A 20,364-nucleotide genomic window follows, 5' to 3' on the forward strand; every position below is an offset into this window, starting at 1 on the left:
TTACAGTGGTGCACTACTTTGTGTTGGTCTATCTCACAAACATTCCAGTAAAATGCACTGAACTTTGTGAGACAAAATGCAAAGGTTGACGAGGTATGAATACTTTTGCATGACTCTTTATATGGACAAGCAAGAAGGGTTTTTCCAGTGACTCCACTACTTTGTTTGCTAGCTGAGACATTTTTAATGAACCCTACTACATTGCTGAAGACACCTAAACTGTTGTCTGATTTACTCTAGTTGGGAATTGGTTCGTATAGCTGGAACCAGCAATGCATGGGAACTGACTTACAAAAAGACCAAGGTACCTGGAAAAGATCCCAACAGTTAACCTGCACAGTTTTCTTTAACCTGGAAATAAAGACTGGTTCAATTTCTGAAAAATCTGGTTAAAGTCTTTTCTTGCAATAAATTTCAGATCTGTCAGAGAATTCTTATCAATAAGATTTTAGGATTACTCTTATGTTTAATCATGGAGATGTTCCTCGCTCTTTCAAATTTGCGATTACCATCAGATCAGGGACATGTGACCTTAACTTGTTTATGATAACCCTTAGAATAAATGCAGCTTGATTGAATGAGCCAACAACGTGATTTACAAGAAGAAGAAGCTGAAAGCGGTCCAACACATACTGGTAGGGAAGCTTTGCAATCTGACTGGAACAATGAGAAGTTTTTTTTATCTCAGAGATGCCAACATACCAAATCTGATGGGTTTTACAGCCAGCCCTGGTTTTGGCAGGTGTAACAATGAAGTATTTTTAATACAACAACTGTTAAGGCTGACGAGCAGGCAGTGTGATGGTAAGTGCAAAAGGTTTAATAACAAAAACTCACTCACAGCAGGAGGCAGGAACAAAACAACAAACAGGCTGGCGAGACAGGCATGGCATGAGCATAAAAACAAGACTTGGTTTGAGAAAAAGACATGATATGATAAATGTTTCCGCCATGAATGACAGAACAGGTGTGTATTTATGGAGTGTGACCAGGTGAAACAAGAAGACAGATTAGTAGGTGCAGGTGATCCGAATTAACAGAACAAAACATGGCTGGAGCAAAACAGAGACTCTTGAACACAAACTAACAGAAACTAGAAAAACATGAAGCAAAAGCATAACCAGATCCGAAAACCAAACTTGACAAAACATGAACAAGACGACAAAACTAAAGCATGACCAGGAAAATAAACAGAAACATGATTCAAAACTTGAATTGTGAATAAGACCAACAAGAACCCAGAAACCAAAAACGAAACAACCCCAAATCATAACAACAACAACAAGGTAAAACTTACTAGTCTAACGCAGAAGTACCTCAGCTCACCACTGAACGTGACTAAAAGAGTTCCCTTTCATATCCTGGAAAGAGGAAGATTTGTTTTTCAGATAAAGAAGAAATTCATTTAAAGCTCATAACCTTATTTGTTCTTTAAAACATGCTAATTAAAACCAAATTTTTGTCTGCTGTCTGCTTTTGTGAGATTTTCTGCCAGTGTACATGTCCATTACAGGGCAACACAGATACACAAAGGACAAACAACAATGACCACAAATGTCCACTCAGAGGGGTAGTTTAGAGAAACCAATTAAACAGTCATGTCTTTGACTGTGGGAAGAAGCTGGAGTATCTGGAGAGAACCCACGTACGAGGAGAAGCTCTCAGAAAACTTGAATATTTCCAATGTTTCCCATATTTCCCCCGAAGAGAGGCAAAGATGGATGAATGCCAGTCAGTGTCTCTACTATGGGGATTCAGTTCATTTTCGTTCCAACTGCCCCGTATGCCTAAAAGAGCCAGCCCGCAAGTAAATCAGGGGGTGCTGGTGGGCACTGTTTTACAGACTGAATACCCCCGTTTCCTGCTTAAATCTACGATTTGTGTAAATCAAGATCAAATCACTGTCTTGGTTCTGCTAGATTCTGACTCTGAACAAAATCTTATCAACCCAAATTTAGTCCAGAAACTTAATATTCCAGTTCAGGATCTCCTCTCACCAGTTAAAGTTACCACTTTTGGATGGGTGGCCACTTAACCCTGTTTCCAAACAGATTCATCTCATACAGTTCATAACGTCTGGCAATCATCATGAGTTGATCTCCTTTTTCGTTTTTCCTACTAAGGAGTAACCCGTGGTTCTGGGTCACCCTTGGCTAAAGAAACATAATTCCCACTTAAACTGGGCAGACTCCTGCACTGAAGCGTGGAGCTCCTACTGATATACCTCCAGCCTTTGCGCCTCTGTCCCTACAACTCCTTCTCCAGCAAGACGTCCGGTGCCCCCAGATCTCTCTAATGTTCCCCCTGATTACCATGATCTCCAGAGGGTGTTCAGTAAGGATCTGGCCCCATTACCATCTGGGCACCTCTTTAGGATGCCAGATGCAGAGCATGAATCTATGGAACACTACATTAACGATTCACTGAAGGCTGACATCATCCGTCCCTCCTCATCTGCAGAACGTAATTACGATGTTGGAGATCGGGAACTCTTGGCCATCAGAATGGCTCTGGAGGAGTGGAGATATTTACCTATCATCTAGACAGACCACAAAAACCTTGCCTTACATTCAGTCAGCAAAATGTCTCAATCCTTGCCAGTCACGATGGTCATCGTTCTTCTCACATTTTCATTTCACTATTACTTACCGTCTAGACTAAAAAAATGCTGAACCTCTCTCTAGACAGTTCATCCCATCAGAAGAAGGTTCCAAACCAGCTTGCATTAGTCCCGCTTCCTGTGTCATCGGTGCATTATTCTGGGATCTGGAAGATCACATCTGCAGAGCACAAATAGAGGAACCAGATCCAGGGGGAGGTCGCCCCAATCGCCTCTATGTCTCATCCAGAGTCAGATTTCAGGTTATCCAGTAGGCTCACACGTCAAGATTTTCTGCCCATCCCGGTTCTAGCCGTACTATTGCTCTCCTTCGCTGCTACTTTTGGTGGCCATCATTGAAAAAGGATGTAGTTAAATATGTCTCTGCCTGTGCCACCTGTGTGAGAAACAAGACCTCTAATAGACCTCCTGTAGGTTTGCTTCAACCACTCTCCGTTCCCAGCTATCTTTGGTCCCATATTACCTTGGAATTTCTTACCGGACTTCCATCCCCAAGAATAAGACTGTCATTTTGTCTATTATTGACCGTTTCTCCAAGGCCTGTCACCTTATTTCACTCACCAAACTTCCATCAGCTGCTAAACTGCTAGGCTCCTCATTAATCAGGTCTTCAGGCTCCATGGCATTCCAACAGAGATCGTCTCAGACAGAGGGCCACAGCTTGTCTCACAGGTTTGCTGTAGTTTCTGCTCAGCTCTTGAGACTAAGTCCCAACTCTCCTCAGGGTTCCACCCCCAAACGAATGGCCAGTGTGAGAGGCTTAATCAGGAGTTGGTGAAAATCCTCCGGTGTCTCTGTACTGATAACTCCACGTCATCGAGTGGTCACCTTATGTGGGTCGAATATACCCACAACACTCACATTTCAGCAGCTTAAGGTTGATCCCCTTTTGAGGTGTCTCTAGGTTATCAACTTTCTCTTCTCCCTGCTACTTTTCCAGATTCCATCTTGCCATCCGTCAAGTCCTACCTTCTCCGTTGTTGGAGAATCTGGAATCAAACCAAGGCCACCCTTCTGCGAACCACTCATCAGAATAAGAAGTAGGTCGATTTGAAGAGGAGGCGGGCTCCCACCTACTCACCTGGGCAGGAGGTCTGGCTCTCCTCCAAAAACCTCCCCCTCAAGGCCTATTCTAAGAAGCTATTCTTAGCCCCTCCACTGTTCATCTAAAACTGCCCTGTCATCTTCACGTTCACCCCTCCTTTCATGTCTCACAGATTATACTCTGCTGGTGGCCAAGCCCCGGATTTCAAGTCCTCTGTGTCACGATCAAGCAAACCTTTTTGAACTTCTCCCAGCCGGCCCCACCGTCTCCCTTCCTCTCCTTTCTCCAGCCTGTGCCTTAACAATCACCTGCCTGTCCACCCTCAAACGTTGCATGCTTGGCTGCATCTCCACAGCTCAAATGATCACCGGGAGCCTTCGCAGGAAAGAGTGAACTCCTCCTGCAAGCCCTAGTCCTCCATGCTCAATAAGGCACCTCACTCCGGTCCCGCACCTTCACTCAGTTGCCAATCCAACCATTATATTAACGCCTCATCTCTCTTCCTAAGTCCCCATCCAGACCACTGATGAAAAGCCAGTGAACGAACAGATTTCTTTATCCTGCCAAAGTTCTTAATAAACCGTCTTGATTGCAATTCTGTGTCCGGAATTGTTGCCGTTATATTGAGTCTCTTATTTGACAATATGACACAGAGGGGCTATCGTGAATCATTGGATGAAAATAGAGGCCGTAAAAAAAAAAAAGAAAACATTGATTGAAATTTTGGGTGCAGCATACTGAGCAAAACTGATTAAATTTAAGCTTCTGCTTATTACTTAACACTTTTCCCATGCGAAAGTGTGGAATCAGCTCCTGAAGATGATATTTCTACTAAAACTTAATGTGGGTCGTTGAACATAAGGCTTTACTGCTTTGTAGAATTAAAAACAAACTGAAAGCTGTTTAAATATACCTTACTTCCAAAGGAATTTATACCCAAGCTTCAAAAACTGACAGGTTGTTTTTTTTGTAATAATTCATTTATGCCATTTTAACAATACATTTGACTGCAAAAGTTATTGAGATGTAGTTTTGTATATGTATCAATATATTTCCATAAATAAATATGGGACAAGGGATGTGTTAAGCAGGGACATGCACAGACAGACGCTAGGTGGTGGTAGAGCACCTGCCCTTTTATCCTATGGACAAAAAAGTGCCCTCCTGAAATCTTTTTTTTATTTATTTTTTTACAGTGTATAGTTTGTGGCCCAAGGTAAAATTTCTGAATTTAAAGGCCTATGATACCAGTGCCCCACGTTTTGAAATTCACCCCCCCTCGCCAACACACATTTGTGTCCCGCCTCGTATGTCTCTCAACGGAGACGGGCTGCGTGCAGAGCGGAGAGTTGGACCTGCGCCGGTCCAGCTTACCTCTTCTCTCCTCCCCTCCGCCGTCAGATTAACAAACAAAACGAATATACTTGCTTCCTAAACTTCAGATGAAAAAGTTAAAACTTCACCTGCCACCATTTTATCTAAACAGAACAGGCCAATCAATGGCATACCTTTACCCACTATGACTTCTATGGCTGCCACCAGGTGCCAGGAAAATGTCTACGATTTAACTCTTACACTAAATTAGAAGAAAAAAAATTATTCAAATCTATCTCATAGATGTACATATTACATTTGCTATTCTGGTCCATGATGACTTCTGTTTGACTCATGTTTTTGTTTTTATTGCAAATACAGCCAAATGAGCTGGTTAACATTACAATTCATACACTACTAAAATACCTTTAATAAAGTTCAGTAAATGTGGGGCATGTAGGCTAAGTTGTATTTTCTACTTCTGTGTGTGTAAAAATGATGATGTGATCAGAATATTTTAATTTCGAAATAGCAGACATCTTATCAGTTCTCAGGACTTGTAATCTCATAAACGTTTATTCTCTAAGAATAATTTCTGTCATATATCACACTGGTTACATGCAGAAGTATAGATGATTCTTCTTATGATCATATTCTCTGCTGTTGGTTTCATTTTGACTATAAAGATTGTATAACTAATTTTCTGGGTATAGTTGATTTACACTGTAGAAAGGTCACTGGTTACTGAAGATAACTCATTTAGTGTGACCTACCTGGTAAATTTGGCATTGTAACCTGCTTTGCTACAACATATGGTTATTTGGTGCAGAAGACATTTTGTGATAAAAGTACAGAATGATATAGTCAAGACAAACACGTTGTGCTCAAGAAAAAAAATGAAGGATAATGTAAGTTTCAAATTTGACTCAGGAAGTTCAGGTTGTGAATCAGTAATCTAACTTTAAATCAATCTATGATAATTTTGTTGCCTTATTAATCTTAAGAATTTTGTCAAATGCATTCTTGTTTTGAGTTTTTTTCCTAGGTGGTCATTTTCCTTCAACCCACAGGACAGTTTGTTTCAGGGGTGCTTAGTAATACATATAAATTATGTTCATGTTGTGCTTGTAATAAATCTCACACTACAAAGGCAACCGACAGCTCCATGTGTCGCACAAGGTGCCCTTTTTTTCCACTTGAGCACCTGCTCCCCAAAATGTCTGTGCACGCCACTGGTGTTAAGGCTTAACCTTTAAACATTATTTAGTGGGTTTTCATTTTGTACACATCTGAAACAGATTGAATCACTAACTAAGCTCTCTAGCGCCCCCATCTAACCCATCCCCATGATGGGAATCAGGGTTTTAGACAATGAATCAGATTTAATCTCAAGTAAAGTTAAAGCAAGATTGCAGAGTTTTTCTTAGAACATGTTGGCAGGTCTTACAGGTTGTTCTGCATTTCGGCTGCTTTCAGTAAGTGATGCATTTTGGTTGTTGTCGCAGGTTACAAAAGTGAAGCAGCCCTCTGCAGGGATGGACTTGCTCGTCAGGATGGCTTCTCTCACACTACTGCTGCATCTGCTGCTGATGGTCACTGCTGCATCTGCATGGTACCAACACTACTTTGCCTCTTTTGGTGGGTCAGTGATCTTCACTCCCAAAGGAAGGAATTCAGATGGAACTTATGAGGTCGGTGTCCTACTACTGTTCTTTTAAAGCTCAGATAAAATATGTGTTACAGAAGGTATTGCAATCCAATTCAATAATGATTAGAAGATTATTAAAAAGAAGAATCTTTCCATTGATTATGTTAGAGTTGCTACTTCTATTATTGTTAGAACAGATAAGTATGAACTCTAGCAGATATTAATATTTCTGTCTCAGTTAAAATGTACATTTTCTGAGCAATATTTGCCATAGAGTTCTTGCTGATATTTTGCAGGTGGAGCTTCGACAGAGAAACAACATTTATGTCTACTACCACTCATATGATGAGGGAACCTGCATGACTGACAGCTGTGGGACTGAGACAGAACGCTCTGTAGATTTTGTTACCCATGGTTCTTATGGTCTGACATGGTCACTATATGAGGGGACAACAACTAGAAAGCTAACCAGCAACCTTCCCTTTGAAATGAGGTGAGATATTAGATGGAGGATTTCCTCAAATAAAAACAACCTCAGTTTAAATATGATCAAAGTTTATTCATATACTGCTAAATGTGAACTTTTTTTTAGCTTTATTTTACCATTTTAATAATATCAATAAAAAATGTAGATATTTGAAAGGCTTCCCTAACATCAGATCAACAGCATCCTGCTGTATACAGAATCTGTTAGGATATGGGAGGTTTCTGCGCCTCCACCTTCATCATTGGTTTAAGGCTATGAAAGAGGAAGCGCCATTCGTGTATTAAGCAGATTATGAGCGACATGAGAGGATGCATGTGAAAGGTTTTTTTTTACCTGGTGCGTTGCTCTGCAGATTTCTCAGCGAGTCCGACTGAATCATGCACACAAAATCTGAAATCTGTGTTTTACACTCGTCAATGTGAGTTGATTACACCAAGGCTCTGAAGCCTAAAATTGTTTCTATGATTCGTGCTGCAAACATTTTAAAATTCTATCAAAAATTACATTGAGCTTCTGCACCTGCTCCTCCTCCATCATACTAAATATGATGCCAAAGCTTCTCTTTGAGAGTGTGACAAATACACTTTGCATTTGAACTACAGTTTGAATAACTCAAAAAGTGTCTGTCAGTCTGCCATCAGCTCTATATGCACAACTTGGAGATGTGTGCACTTTTCTCTAATTAGGAGCCCTGTTTTAGTCCCTCACACATCTCAGCCTCTGTGTGAGAACAAAAAACCTGAGCATCATGTGTTTATGTATTTATTTGGCATGGAGAGTATAAGCTGCTTTGTCTGAAAAGGTTTTTTTCCAGTACGAAAGCCCAGTGCTGGAATGCTGCCAAGCCCAGTGTAGCAGTGGTAAGATTAGCATCAAAATCTCCTTTCCAAACCATGCTGGTGTGAAACATTTAACACTGAAGCATGTAACATTGCTTCCTTTATGATGATGTTATGATTTGTTTTGCATCTAATAGGACCCACTAGAGAAATTGATTTTATTGAAAGCCCCATTAGCTCCTGACTGGATACAAGAACTATTCTGCCTGGGGTCTCCTTATCGTCATTAAAAATAAAATTACAAACACACCCATACACACACACACACACACACACACACACACACACACACACACACACACACACACACACACACACCTATACACACAACAAATCGTGAAAGCACAGTGTGAAACAACATAATAATAACAGATCAAATATATAAAGAAAAATAGAATACAAAATGATATTTGAATTAATTAATTAAAATATTACTATTATCATTAAAATCACTGCCATTGTCTTTGCTAACTTTCTTCAAATTAACGGAATCCCTCTAGTGATCAAATCATTGCTCAGTATTTAGTCTGCCCTCATGCATGTAGAGAACTGCAAAAACCAGTCATCATCAACTGCTAAATAACTGAAAAGGTTTCCTCTATCATTTACTAATCAAAATATAAATTTGTATCAGAGCTCTGTTCAACCAGCTCACAGAATGTTTTTACTAAATTGTACATTTTTACTTATTTTGTCATTTTCTCTGAAACCTAAGATCCAGCTCAAACCCAATAATTTACAATTTTATAATTGATCTACTAAGATAGATTTAATTGGTAGCTGCAGTCCTAAAACATACTTTACAAAATCATATCACTTACAACAGCACCTCAGAAAACGTAAATATGCAACACATGACAAACTTTACATCATAATTACTGCTCACAATTACTTAATACTGTTCAGAATTAATTTTCATGTATTGTTATTTGGCATCAGAAATCCAGGGAATGCATTTCATGCAAACATGGCTCTGTAAAACACAGCTCTCTGTATTTATTAACGGGGAAACACACACCTTGTTTCACTGGTCTGACGTGTACTATAATTGTGAACATCTGAAAGAAATTACAACTGACACTAAATAGTTTTAAGTATTTTTGTAAAATAACATTCCTAATAAATGTCACTAGAAAATACTTCATTCTGCATTTGACTGCAAGCTACGCCAAACTATCATGCATTGTCATTACATTAGTTCTATATGGGCAACCCCAAAACATTCTTGCTGCCTTTTGAGCAACTTGCAACTTGTGCAAATTAGTTTGACTTGTGTTTGACCAAAAAACGGATGCATAATCGAAATAAGAAAGTATTAGTGATGGGGGCATGTGTTTGATATCTGTGTCCTGGATGGGGGTGGCCCTGTGGAGAAATTCATGTTGGGGTTCATTGAGGGTGGGAGGCTCATGGGGTTAGGATCAGAATTCATTGGGGGGTTGGGATTGTTTCATCCTGTGGCGGCTCTGGTTGGTGGGCTAGTTTGGACCATGTAGACTTCTCTTTGGTACATGGCACCCTCTCCAGATGAAGATGGGGGTTGTTGGGGAGCGGGGTCAGGGCGGTGGGTCGGGGTCCGGGCCGGGGTCGCTCAGTTTCAGGTGCCAGCCCAGGGTAGCCCAGCCCAGGTTCAGGTTCAGGCGCTGGGGCTGGGCTACCCTACTTGTAAATTAACCTACTTGTTAAATTTGTTTAAGAAGTTTTTATAACAGTAACAGTTTTCACTGTTACTGTTATATACTGTTACTTCAAGCTATCCACTTGTGACCAAATGCGTCAGGATGCCAGTCTGAACAAACCCTAATAACATTTGCCTTTATGTCAAAGTGCCCTTTTTTTGCTCATCTCAGATTTCCAGGAGGTACTTTTGGTTTTTACTTTTGGTTTTCATCCTCCCTCTTTATCACTACACATGATGCCAGGGTTTCTCTTTAACACTACGACAGATCTATTTTGTTTTTGAGCTTGAAAAACTCACCCTCCAGTATGGGGGAAGAACGCTGTCAAAAACACTGTGTATGTAAAGAGGGAAATGTGTGCATATTAGTCAATAGTTGTGCATAAGTAAAATCCAAAAGAGGTATTGTATATTTTCTCTATAAGAATACAAAATAAAATGTTACAGCTTCAAGAAATTACAAACGCAAGGTTCAAGTTTACAGTTGTGGTTTATTCTTTATGAATACAATATGCTATAACAGTTTATGAATACGATTTCTTTTCTATGAGAATACGAATTTACATGAGCGACTTGGCGTCACGTGATCTCAGGCTGGTTAGTGGACCACAGAGTTAATCGATTCGCGTTGCGCATGCGATGTCACACTCCTCACCGCCAGTAAACGTATAGTGCCGGAATGGGAGATAATTCAGTCTAAAAGGAATATTAGGAACAGAGGGGAGATAGGGGGGAATCAAGAGTATTATAAATAAAGCATTGTTCTTATTTTCATGAAATACAAAACTAAAACAGAATATAGTGGGTGGAGTTATACAATGATGTACAGTAGGTGGCGGTATGCACCTCTGAATTTGTTGCGAACCGCCAGCAGAAGAAGGGAAGAAGAAGCAGCACTAGCGCCAAAAGACTTGGTGTCACGTGATGTACGAGTGCTGTAGATCCGTATTCTCATAGAAAAGAAATCGTATTCATAAACTGTTATAGCATATTGTATTCATAAAGAATGAATCACAACTGTAAACTTGAACCTTGTGTTTGTAATTTCTTGAAGCTGTAACATTTTATTTTGTATTCTTATAGAGAAAATATACAATACCTCTTTTGGATTTTACTTATGCACAACTATTGACTAATATGCACACATTTCCCTCTTTACATACACAGTGTTTTTGACAGCGTTCTTACCCCATACTCCAGTAACTTTACACTGTATGCACAATTAGGAGGTGTGTGCCCTTTTCCCCATGTTTCAAGGGGATCACAGCTCAATGCCAACCTCTGGGCAAAAGATGACCAGATCAATCAGGATGCTAGTCTGAAGAAGACATAAAAGCCTTTACCTTTGCCCATCCCTCATACCACCAGAAAAACGTTCTGTAAATCTGCTCAATGATACTTTTTGTTAATTTCACTGAAAAATAAAACACACAACATGAATTATTAATACTTCATCTTTGTCCTTATTAAAAATTCTCATTTAACAGATACCCATACAGCTACTACTACTATCATGGCAATGGTTACTGGTATCCAAATGTGAGGGGTTATTATTCAGAATGGAGAATGATGACACACGTGGACATGGGAATCCGATCGGATACGGGGCAATCTAACAGACCTCCTGTCATTACCACTCCTCATATTCTCAGGTAATTAATATTCACTTGTTTGCTTGTGACTGTTTAGGACCATACAGTTTTATTGTTTGATATTTACTTTGAACTGTGTTTAAATTATTTATCCATCAATCTAATGGTATGTTTTCTAGAAGCACTTTCCTTATAAGACCTCCTGGAAACATCCTGAGAACAACTCAAGCCTCTGGAGGGAGCTTCTTTCAGCCATTTTAATTTACAATCCCACTGTTTCATTCTTACCTATGTCTGATGGCCATAAGGGATGGCTGGATTTTAAATTGGGTAGTAAACTGACAGTAAATTCTTGACTTTTTTAGAAATCTGTTTCTTCTGCAGCTACTCAGCACTTCATTTGACCACCACAAGACTCAATCCACCCTTTTCAGCTCAGGACAACAGTCTTTAGCTTAAATTTTCATGCAGCTGCATCTTGCTCAAGAACCTGCAATATTTCTCAGCTTAAAGCCAACCACAGATTGGCACATGACCTCAAAACATCATAGATTAAATCTATAGCTGATCAAGCAGGAAATCCTCCCTCTAGGCATTTGCCTAGAAAATATGTTCATAACAGCTTTGGAGAATCTGTGACAAAGACAAACAGGACACAGCCAAATAACCTCCAAACCAAGGTTGATTTACTACTGGCAACTCTAACCAAAGCATCAGCCTAAATCTTATCTTCCTCTCAGATTTATTATCTCTACAACAGGCCATTTCTTACTGAGGTTTGTCTCATGTTCCAGAGTAACAAGTAACTGCCCTCGATCATTCAGTATGAAACCTATCGACCCTGACGGTGACCATGTAAGTTGCAGAGTACCGACAAGTTCAAGTACATATGAGTGTGGGATATGCGGCCTTCCTGATGGTTTCTCCTTCGATCAGGTAAGAATATATTTATACTAAATTATGAAATAATGTCAAGATGTAAAAAGTAAATCACCAGTAAATCCTTTGTGAAGAAGGAATTTAACTGAAGATCTGTATAATTTAAGCAGCTCATGACTAATTAAAATATGTAAATTTGTAATACATTTATGTCAGTATGAACCTTTGTGGTACAGCATATCTAAAAACAACTGATGATGACCAAAGTCAACAGATTTCATATTTAGATGTGGTGGGTGCATGTCCCCTCTGTGGTACTCTCTCAATCTTTACATAGTGTCGTGGTTATAGTACATCTATGGAATAATCCTGAAGGCTCTTTTGTCTCGTGGCAAGCTGGTCTCATGGGAGGGGTCAGACTAATAGTGAATTAAAGAAAGGACAACCACAGGAAATCAGGAACCTTATTCTGGATAGGGAGCACTATCCCAAAGCCAGAAAGGAAGGCCCTGGGTGATTAGCTAGGCTCAGCCCAAAGAAGCAACTGGAAACTTTTCCACAGTCCCACTACCTGCTCAAAAGGCATTATGCATTAAACAATGTTCAAGCATGACGTAAGTGTGCTTAGTATCATGCAAGCTCCGGCGAAAGGACATCAGACCTACTAAACCAGACCTGGTCTGGTTCCTTTGGTGTCCTCAAGCCGACCTTCAGTATACACTGCAGTTCTTTGCAGCCAAGCATGATGCTGTTGGCAGGAAAATCAGTTGCTCCATGTATATTGCTACAGATCTTGAACAGGATGAGAAAAACAACAAGCTAGAGCTAGGTTCGGTTTCCCTCCTTGACCTGTTACCTTTATAAAACCGATCTTGATCAAGCAGAAGAAAATAAAAGAATGGGTGGATAGATGGAGTCATTTAAAACAATAAAATGTTGTGGAAATGTTTCTCTTTTGTCAGAATTCCTGCTCCCTTACATATAATGTTACTTTTCAAACTGGATACTACCCAGTCGAGCTGGTGGTGGAGGACTTCCCAAAGAAGGTCATCACACTGTCTTACTCCGATGGATCCTACACATCAAAGTTGCCCCAAACAATGACGCGACGTAAACGTCAAGCCACCACCACTTCTGACACATTGACCACCACAGCTGCCTCAACCACCACAGCTGCTCCAGACACCACAACCACAACTCCACAAACCACCACAGCTGCTCCAGACCCCACAACCACAACTCCACAAACCACCACAGCTGCTCCAACCACCACAACTCCACAAACCACCACAGCTGCTCCAGACCCCACAACCACAACTCCACAAACCACCACAGCTGCTCCAGACCCCACAACCACAACTCCACAAACCACCACAGCTGCTCCAGACCCCACAACCACAACTCCACAAACCACCACAGCTGCTCCAGACCCCACAACCACAACTCCACAAACCACCACAGCTGCTCCAGCCCCCACAACCACAACTCTCCAAACCACCACAGCTGCTCTAACCACCACTCCACCTACCTCAAACGTACCGTTTTACCGACCAACAATCCGTCCCTTAAGTGTGCTCCCACTACGGTTCACTGTTCTGGGTATGTAACATTTATCCTTGCTTACTTACTTACCTACTTAAGTTAGTGCCCTATTTGTTATTAATTTGTCACCTAATTTATAGTGGACTCACACCATGCTCCTTCATGCCTCGATGGTGATTACTTTCCCATTTTCTTGGCACCAACTCCGGTTAATAGAGCAAATCTTCCTGCCTATGTCAACCACACTCTTGAAATTAAAGTCAGTTCTAAAGCTCAGTATGCAACGTAAGTATTTTTCTTGCTGTTTATTCCCTGTCTATGTTCTTTTTATACCTTATCATATGCGTATTATTGTCCAGCTTGGTCTCATTTGATAGTAATGGAAGTTTCTTGTAATCTTCTGCCTTTCGAACCTTCTGTTACTCTGTAGGATTCAAGACCTGATTGTGACAGGCCCACAGGGCATTTCAAAGGAGAGAGTCTCTACAGACACCTTCATCATAAAGTGGACACCAACTGAGGAAGAGCTGGATGATCATTTTCTTATTTGCTTTGTGTCTGAAGCAAGAGATGAGTGAGTATTGACAACACAGTCTAGGTCAGTTAGGTGTGTTTCATATTTAACCGTACAGCCAGACATTAAGTGAAAACATTGAAAGTGTTCCCTGGTTCAAAACATTTGCTCTTGTTTATTGCAATTCAGGTTCTACAGAATCTATCATTCAGAGCTGCGCTGTGTCACTGTTGATGTTGGCCACCATGGTGAGTCAAGGATGCAGATTATCCAAGTCACTACATTTAATATCAATGTCTTGTTCAGTCAGTTACTCTACGTTTTAACAATAAATTTAAAAAATCTAAATAGGTCCCATTAGGTAGAAATTGGGTAAACTTTCAGGTTAGCAGAAATTTGCTGAAACCAGCTTTAGATCTTGGATGACAGCATAGTTAGCAGCTATGTTTCCTCTACATTGTGGTATTTTCCGTGATATTCAACTAAATTTAAAAAATTTAACTTGTGATTTTAAATTTCTTTCTGTTTCTTCTGTTGATCATAAAGAACCAACAAAGACATGAACAGATTAAACTGCAATTCATGGATATTTGTTGATTTATTATATATGAAACAAATTATTTTATATGAGCTTTTCTGACTTTTCAATGTGAAGTTATCACAATTTCTGAGAGAGAAAAAAGAATAAAAACGGTTGCACATAAGGGGATGGGGGGCCGGTGTCCGGCACATGGTCCTTCTGAATCCATACAACCAGTTTATGTGAAATATCTAAATTCAGTAACTGATGTTCAACCCAAGATGATCAGGAACTATTTAGGAACCATCTTGTGTTCAAACGTGGTGTTGGGTACAAACCACCAAGAATTCATTCCTGACTTCCTAAATACTATAACTTCACTTCAGCATGTTGAGTAAATCAAGAACATTAAGTTGTAAAGACAATCATAAACTATAAATATATAGACCTTTTCAAATGCACATTGTTTACTACTCATAATGATGATTTATCTGAACTTTGTAGAGGCTGTGGTGACCTGCAATGAAACAACTATAAAGGTGGAAATGGCGAAGACCTACACCATCAGACGCAACGAGGACAAGTTGCATCTGAACGACTTCACCGATCCTTCCTGCAACCTCAAAAGTCACTCCAACGAAACCCATTTGGTGGCTATCATGGGGCTTGGCGAATGTGGGACCCGTGTTGAGGTACAGCCAAAAAACAATAAAGAACCAAAGTTTATTAAAATATTTTAAACACCTGAAACAACAGTATCAGGGTGATTTATTTTCTTTAGGGTCATGCATATTTTTAAGGACAGCATTTTTGGTCACATAACTGCAACAAACTTTTCTTTTTGAATGTTTAATCCTCTTTTGTTTCATGTCTTTTCAGGAAGATAATGATAACATCTACTTTAGGAATGAGATCACGTCGGCTGACCCAGATCAAATCATTTCCAGGCACCACGATGTTGAGATCGCCTTTTCCTGCTCTTTTCCGAAGCGAGCCAACCTGACTCTGGGATTTAGACACAAAAACCCGTACGCCTTTAACGAGAAGGGCTTTGGTTCTTTCAATTTCCAGTTTGAGTTCTTCCAGAGCCAGCGTTTCAGTGAGCAAGTGGATGCCAGCAGCTACCCAGTGGAAGTTTACCTCAAGCAGATGATCTTCATGCAGATTGAGGCTACCACATCCATCCCCAACACCGAGCTGTTTGTGGAGTCCTGCAGGGCAACTCCCTACGACAACCCCAACTCCCGCATCAGCTACACTATCATTGAAAACGGGTACTGAGAAAAAACTCCCAGATTAGTACGATTTTCTTGCCAGTTTCTACCAGCTGTCTTTCTGTTTTTCTAAAACATTTTAACTGTTGATTTTCAGATGTGTGAAGGACAGGACAGTGCAAATCTACCCCGGCTCCAAGTCTCAGTTTAGATTTGGAATGGAAGCTTTTGAGTTCATCGGAGCTTATGAGGAGGTAAACGTACTTCTTTGATGTTTTAGAATACAATGTCAGTTTTATCTTATCGAGGCAAAAACAGTGGAGACTTTTAGTTATCCGGAAGATGAAATTAATGTAAGGTTTTATACAGACCTTCAGCTATGGGGTGTTCCGTACAACCCCCTGTATATATTTAACAGGTCTTACTGTCATTGCCAACATGAGTGTTGAAGTTCCCCAGTAGAACAAGGGAGTCCCCCAGAGGGGGGCTCTCCAACACACCCTCCAAGGACTCCACAAAGGGTGGGTAGTATGTGTGATGGAAATTCTTTCAGTAGGCATTCCACAATGTATGACCTTTGGGTTACCTCACTCCCCTGAACCTCTGTGTTATTGGAGAAAGCTGTAAAAGTCATTATTAGAAGTTTAATGGTTAAGGCCATTTTTTAGGGTGATGCCTTTGGGAGAGTAGATGGTTGTTCCTAGGTAACCTTGTCACCTTTGAACCCGAGAAGGGTCTAGGGTCGTAAAACACAGACTCTTTGCAGTTGAGATAACACTGTCATGTTCTGGTATAAATACTGTGTGTAAATGTTGATCGGGGCTCTGTTTCACTGACTAACCTCAGTGTCAGGGTCTTCAAACGCTGAACGCCTTTGAATAAAACTTATTAAGACAAAGTCCGGATTTTCTCTTGTTATGAGTCAACTTCTACCCACTTTGATAAGAAAATTCCACAACATATGAAATGCTATTTGGTGTTTAAGCACAAACAACAGTCAGAACCCATCCCCCCACCCATAGGCGGAGGGAGGCTACCCTCTCATTCACCGGGGTGAACCCCAACATACAGACGACAAGATTGGGGGTAAAAAGTATGCCCACCCCTGCTCGGCGCCTCTCACCGAGGGCAACTCCAGAGTGGAACAGAGTCCAACCCCTCTCAAGGAGACTGGTTCCGGAGCCAGAGCCGTGTGTCGAGGTGAGCCCAACTATTTCAAGCTGCAACCTCTTTACCTCGCACACCAACTCAGGCTCCTTCCCCACCAGAAAGGAGACATTCCACGTCCAGAGAGCCAGCTTCTGCAGCCAAGGATCAGACTGCCAAGGTCTCTGCCTTCGATCACCACCCATACCACATTGCACCCGACCCCTTTGGCCCCTCCCACGGGTGGTGAGCACATCGGAAGGGGGACTCACGTTTCTTCTTCGGGCTGTGTCCAGCCAGTGAAAGCCCGGCCACCAGGCGCTCGCCAGCGTGTCCCACCTCCAGGCCCGGTTCTACATTGGGGCCCCGGTGACCCGCATCCAGGCGGGGGAACACTGTTTCCATTTGTGGTAAACATCATAAGGGGTTTGTGGGTTGCGCTTTGTCTGATCCCTCACCTAGGACCTGTTTACCTTGAGTGACCCTACCAGCGGCATAAAGCCCCTGACAACATAGCTCCTACGATCATTGGGACACTAAAACCCCACGGTAAGGTGTCAGCCCAGGGAGGGGATCAACACAATAAACAAATAATTTAAAACTGGCTTTTCCACCCCAACACATTTGACTTCAACACATGCAAATACAGTAACACCTACTGGCCAAGCATGGAACCCAATGTCTTCAAGACAAATATTATATTGATGATCATGTATTGCAAATGTTGGCTGTTTATTTGGATTTACAAAAAAAAAGAAGTCTTATTTTACCTCCGGGTGTCTGCAGGTCTACATCACCTGTTCGGTCCTCCTGTGTGAGATCGGCGTTCGTGGAACCCGGTGCTCTCAGGGATGCATAAGATCCAACTCATGGAACAATCGCAGGAAAAGGGATGCTCCAGCTGAAACAAGAAGTCACTCCATTTCCCAGGGGCCTTTGCACCTTGTTAGGACTACAGACACCAAAGGTGAGAGTGCAAGTTTAGCCAAGTATGTTCAACAATCGTAGGTAAATATGATGGACACAAAAGACTATTTTACCGCATTAAATATTTTTCAGAGTTTTTACTGCTCATTTAATTATTTATGTAACTTACAATTTTTTTAAATATATCATGCATCATGCTGTGAATTAACTCACCATATGGCTTATGGTATTCATGTTTGTATTTATGTATTTCGTTTTCTAACCTGTTGCAGAACATCCCTGTAACACACTGTGCACAATACACAAATGCATGTTATACTGTGCACAACATGGCTTTTTACTGTGTTCCCTCCATTTTAGCGACTGGACCGAGCCTGAACCTGGGCCTGAACCTGGTCTTCATCGTCGGCTGCCTGCTGGCATGTGGAGTGGTCATCTACCGGTCAAGAAGAGCCAAAGCTAAATACCAAAAGCTGCCAACGTCTGAGACAGACTGAACTCCGATCTGCCAACTCTTTTGCATACTGGTGGTTTGAATGATCATTACTCCATCCAGTAAAAATAAAAACTAAACTTGATTTGAAAAGCTTAAACTCTTGTGTGGGATGAAAAGATTTGGGTATCTTTGGATGTACTTCTCAGTGTCCTAAAAACTTAATTTAGAGCATTTTGAACTTAAACAATGCTTGGCTATATGACAGTAATATCCATGATTCGTTAGAAGTTACTTACTTGTTGTATTTTTCTTGATTTTATTGCATTTTTCAAATCTAAATATATGACCTGCTGTCAAAATGGCTGTAATAAAAAGTTTATAAGCAGCTGAAAATTTTACTCTTTCTGGGTTTGATGATTTCTGAGCAACTATGAGAGGCTTAGGCATCGCCCTGTAACCGGTAGGTTGGCGGTTTATCTCCCGCTCCGTCCGTCTCAGTCATTGTGTCTTTGGGTAAGACACTTCACCCACCTTGCCTGCTGATGGTGGTCAGAGAGCCCAGTGGGACCGATTTTATGGCAGCCTCACTTCTGTCAGTCTGCTCCAGGGCAACTGTGGCTACAATGTAGCATACCGCTATCAGTGTATAAATGTGTGAATAAATGGATGGATGACTTATTGTAGCACTTCGGGGTCCTCAGTCTTGATAAGCATTGTACAAGTACAGGCCATGTTACCATTTAACATTTAGCAGTTAGACCCAGGATTTAGACATATTCACTACAAAGAACAATTTAGAGAGACTATTTAAACAAACAGTGTTTTTGGACTGTGGGAAGAAGCTGGAGTACTTGGAGAGAACACACGCATGAGGAGAACATGCAAACTCCATGAAGAGCAATCATTAATCATTAGATCTAAATTTAGGAAGTTAATGACTTTTTAAAAGAGGGGAATGTAACATAATTACCATTTTCCCTCACTCTGCTACATTCTCCTACTACTCTCCAGTTTTGCGTTATTTTCTGTTGTTTCAACTTGTTTTCTCTCTGTTTTTTCTCTGCCTAGAAGCTACACCAGGCCTGGCTCTGTGTTCAGAGCTGACAGCTTCCTGGAGGGGAACAACTTTATGTTCGCCTTTGTTGTAATTATTATTATAATCATTTTATTTTGTTGTTTAAATAAATAATAATAGGGCCTGTTAAGTGTTGTCTGGTGAACACCAGTCCAATATGACAGGGGTATTTGGACAAAAGAGAAAAGGATAAAACGAGCTCTGGCATTACTGAACAGCTAAACTCTGCACACAAATGGAAAATATTCACACAATTTCTTAAAATTCAAGAATTTAGTAACACAAATAATTTAACTCAATTCAACTCAAGTCAAACATATTTCAATAAACTAACTCTTTACTATACTAGAACAATTCAACTAAATCTACCGAGCAAATTTAAAGAACAAGAAAAAGCCAATGAATTGTATACAAACGAAGGAACAAGTGAATCAAACATGGTTATTAACTGTTGGACCACTTGTTTGCTGAGTATTGGACTATCTGTACGTTGTTGGACGTCACTGTGCCTCTCCAATGGCATCGGCCATTTCAGTATCCAGGACAGCCGCTCCTACATATCCCATCGAGCATTGCGACGGATATGACGAGCGTCCCAAGTCTGACGTCACAAGACGCTATATAGGAAGGCATCCGTTTTGAACACGCCGCCTTCTGCTAGAGACCGGACGAGCGACTGAAGTGCGCCACTTCAAGAGAAGAGCTCCTGGAAGTTCATTCATTCTCTCTCGTTGGACAACGAACAATTCATAACTGAGGTTTCTGGACTAGGAAGGCCAGAAATTTCCCTTTGCCGATCGAAGACGTGAGCTTAACACATAACTAAGAACACGGAGTTTCGAGGAGTCGAACCGCTACCGTGTTCATCCCAAAGTCGACTTTTGATGG

The 20,364-nt window shown here is 40.9% G+C and overlaps 1 protein-coding gene across 1 annotated transcript; it reads left to right on the plus strand.

Annotated features, from left to right (window-relative positions):
* Positions 1 to 6,515: 6,515 nt before the first annotated feature.
* On the plus strand, positions 6,516 to 18,794 carry LOC124866655. The gene is made up of 13 exons (XM_047362543.1): positions 6,516 to 6,670; positions 6,924 to 7,120; positions 11,119 to 11,283; positions 12,018 to 12,159; positions 13,065 to 13,701; positions 13,785 to 13,929; positions 14,075 to 14,218; positions 14,348 to 14,406; positions 15,183 to 15,370; positions 15,558 to 15,952; positions 16,050 to 16,146; positions 17,825 to 18,005; positions 18,326 to 18,794. Exons 1-13 carry the CDS (start codon positions 6,533 to 6,535, stop codon positions 18,460 to 18,462), a joined length of 2,625 nt encoding a protein of 874 aa, XP_047218499.1. The 5' UTR covers positions 6,516 to 6,532; the 3' UTR covers positions 18,463 to 18,794.
* The last annotated feature ends 1,570 nt before the right edge of the window (positions 18,795 to 20,364 follow it).

The sequence above is a fragment of the Girardinichthys multiradiatus genome, chromosome 4 (assembly GCF_021462225.1).
Source record: "Girardinichthys multiradiatus isolate DD_20200921_A chromosome 4, DD_fGirMul_XY1, whole genome shotgun sequence".
Classification (NCBI taxonomy): domain Eukaryota; kingdom Metazoa; phylum Chordata; class Actinopteri; order Cyprinodontiformes; family Goodeidae; genus Girardinichthys; species Girardinichthys multiradiatus.

What these genes read in the sequence shown, in the direction of transcription:
- LOC124866655 (XM_047362543.1), top strand. Translation starts at nt 6,533, where the DNA reads ATGGCTTCTCTCACACTACTGCTGCATCTGCTGCTGATGGTCACTGCT. An exon ending in ATTCAGATGGAACTTATGAG is followed by an intron (nt 6,671 to 6,923) that starts GTCGGTGTCCTA and finishes GATATTTTGCAG; the next exon opens with GTGGAGCTTCGACAGAGAAA. An exon ending in ACCACTCCTCATATTCTCAG is followed by an intron (nt 11,284 to 12,017) that starts GTAATTAATATT and finishes CTCATGTTCCAG; the next exon opens with AGTAACAAGTAACTGCCCTC.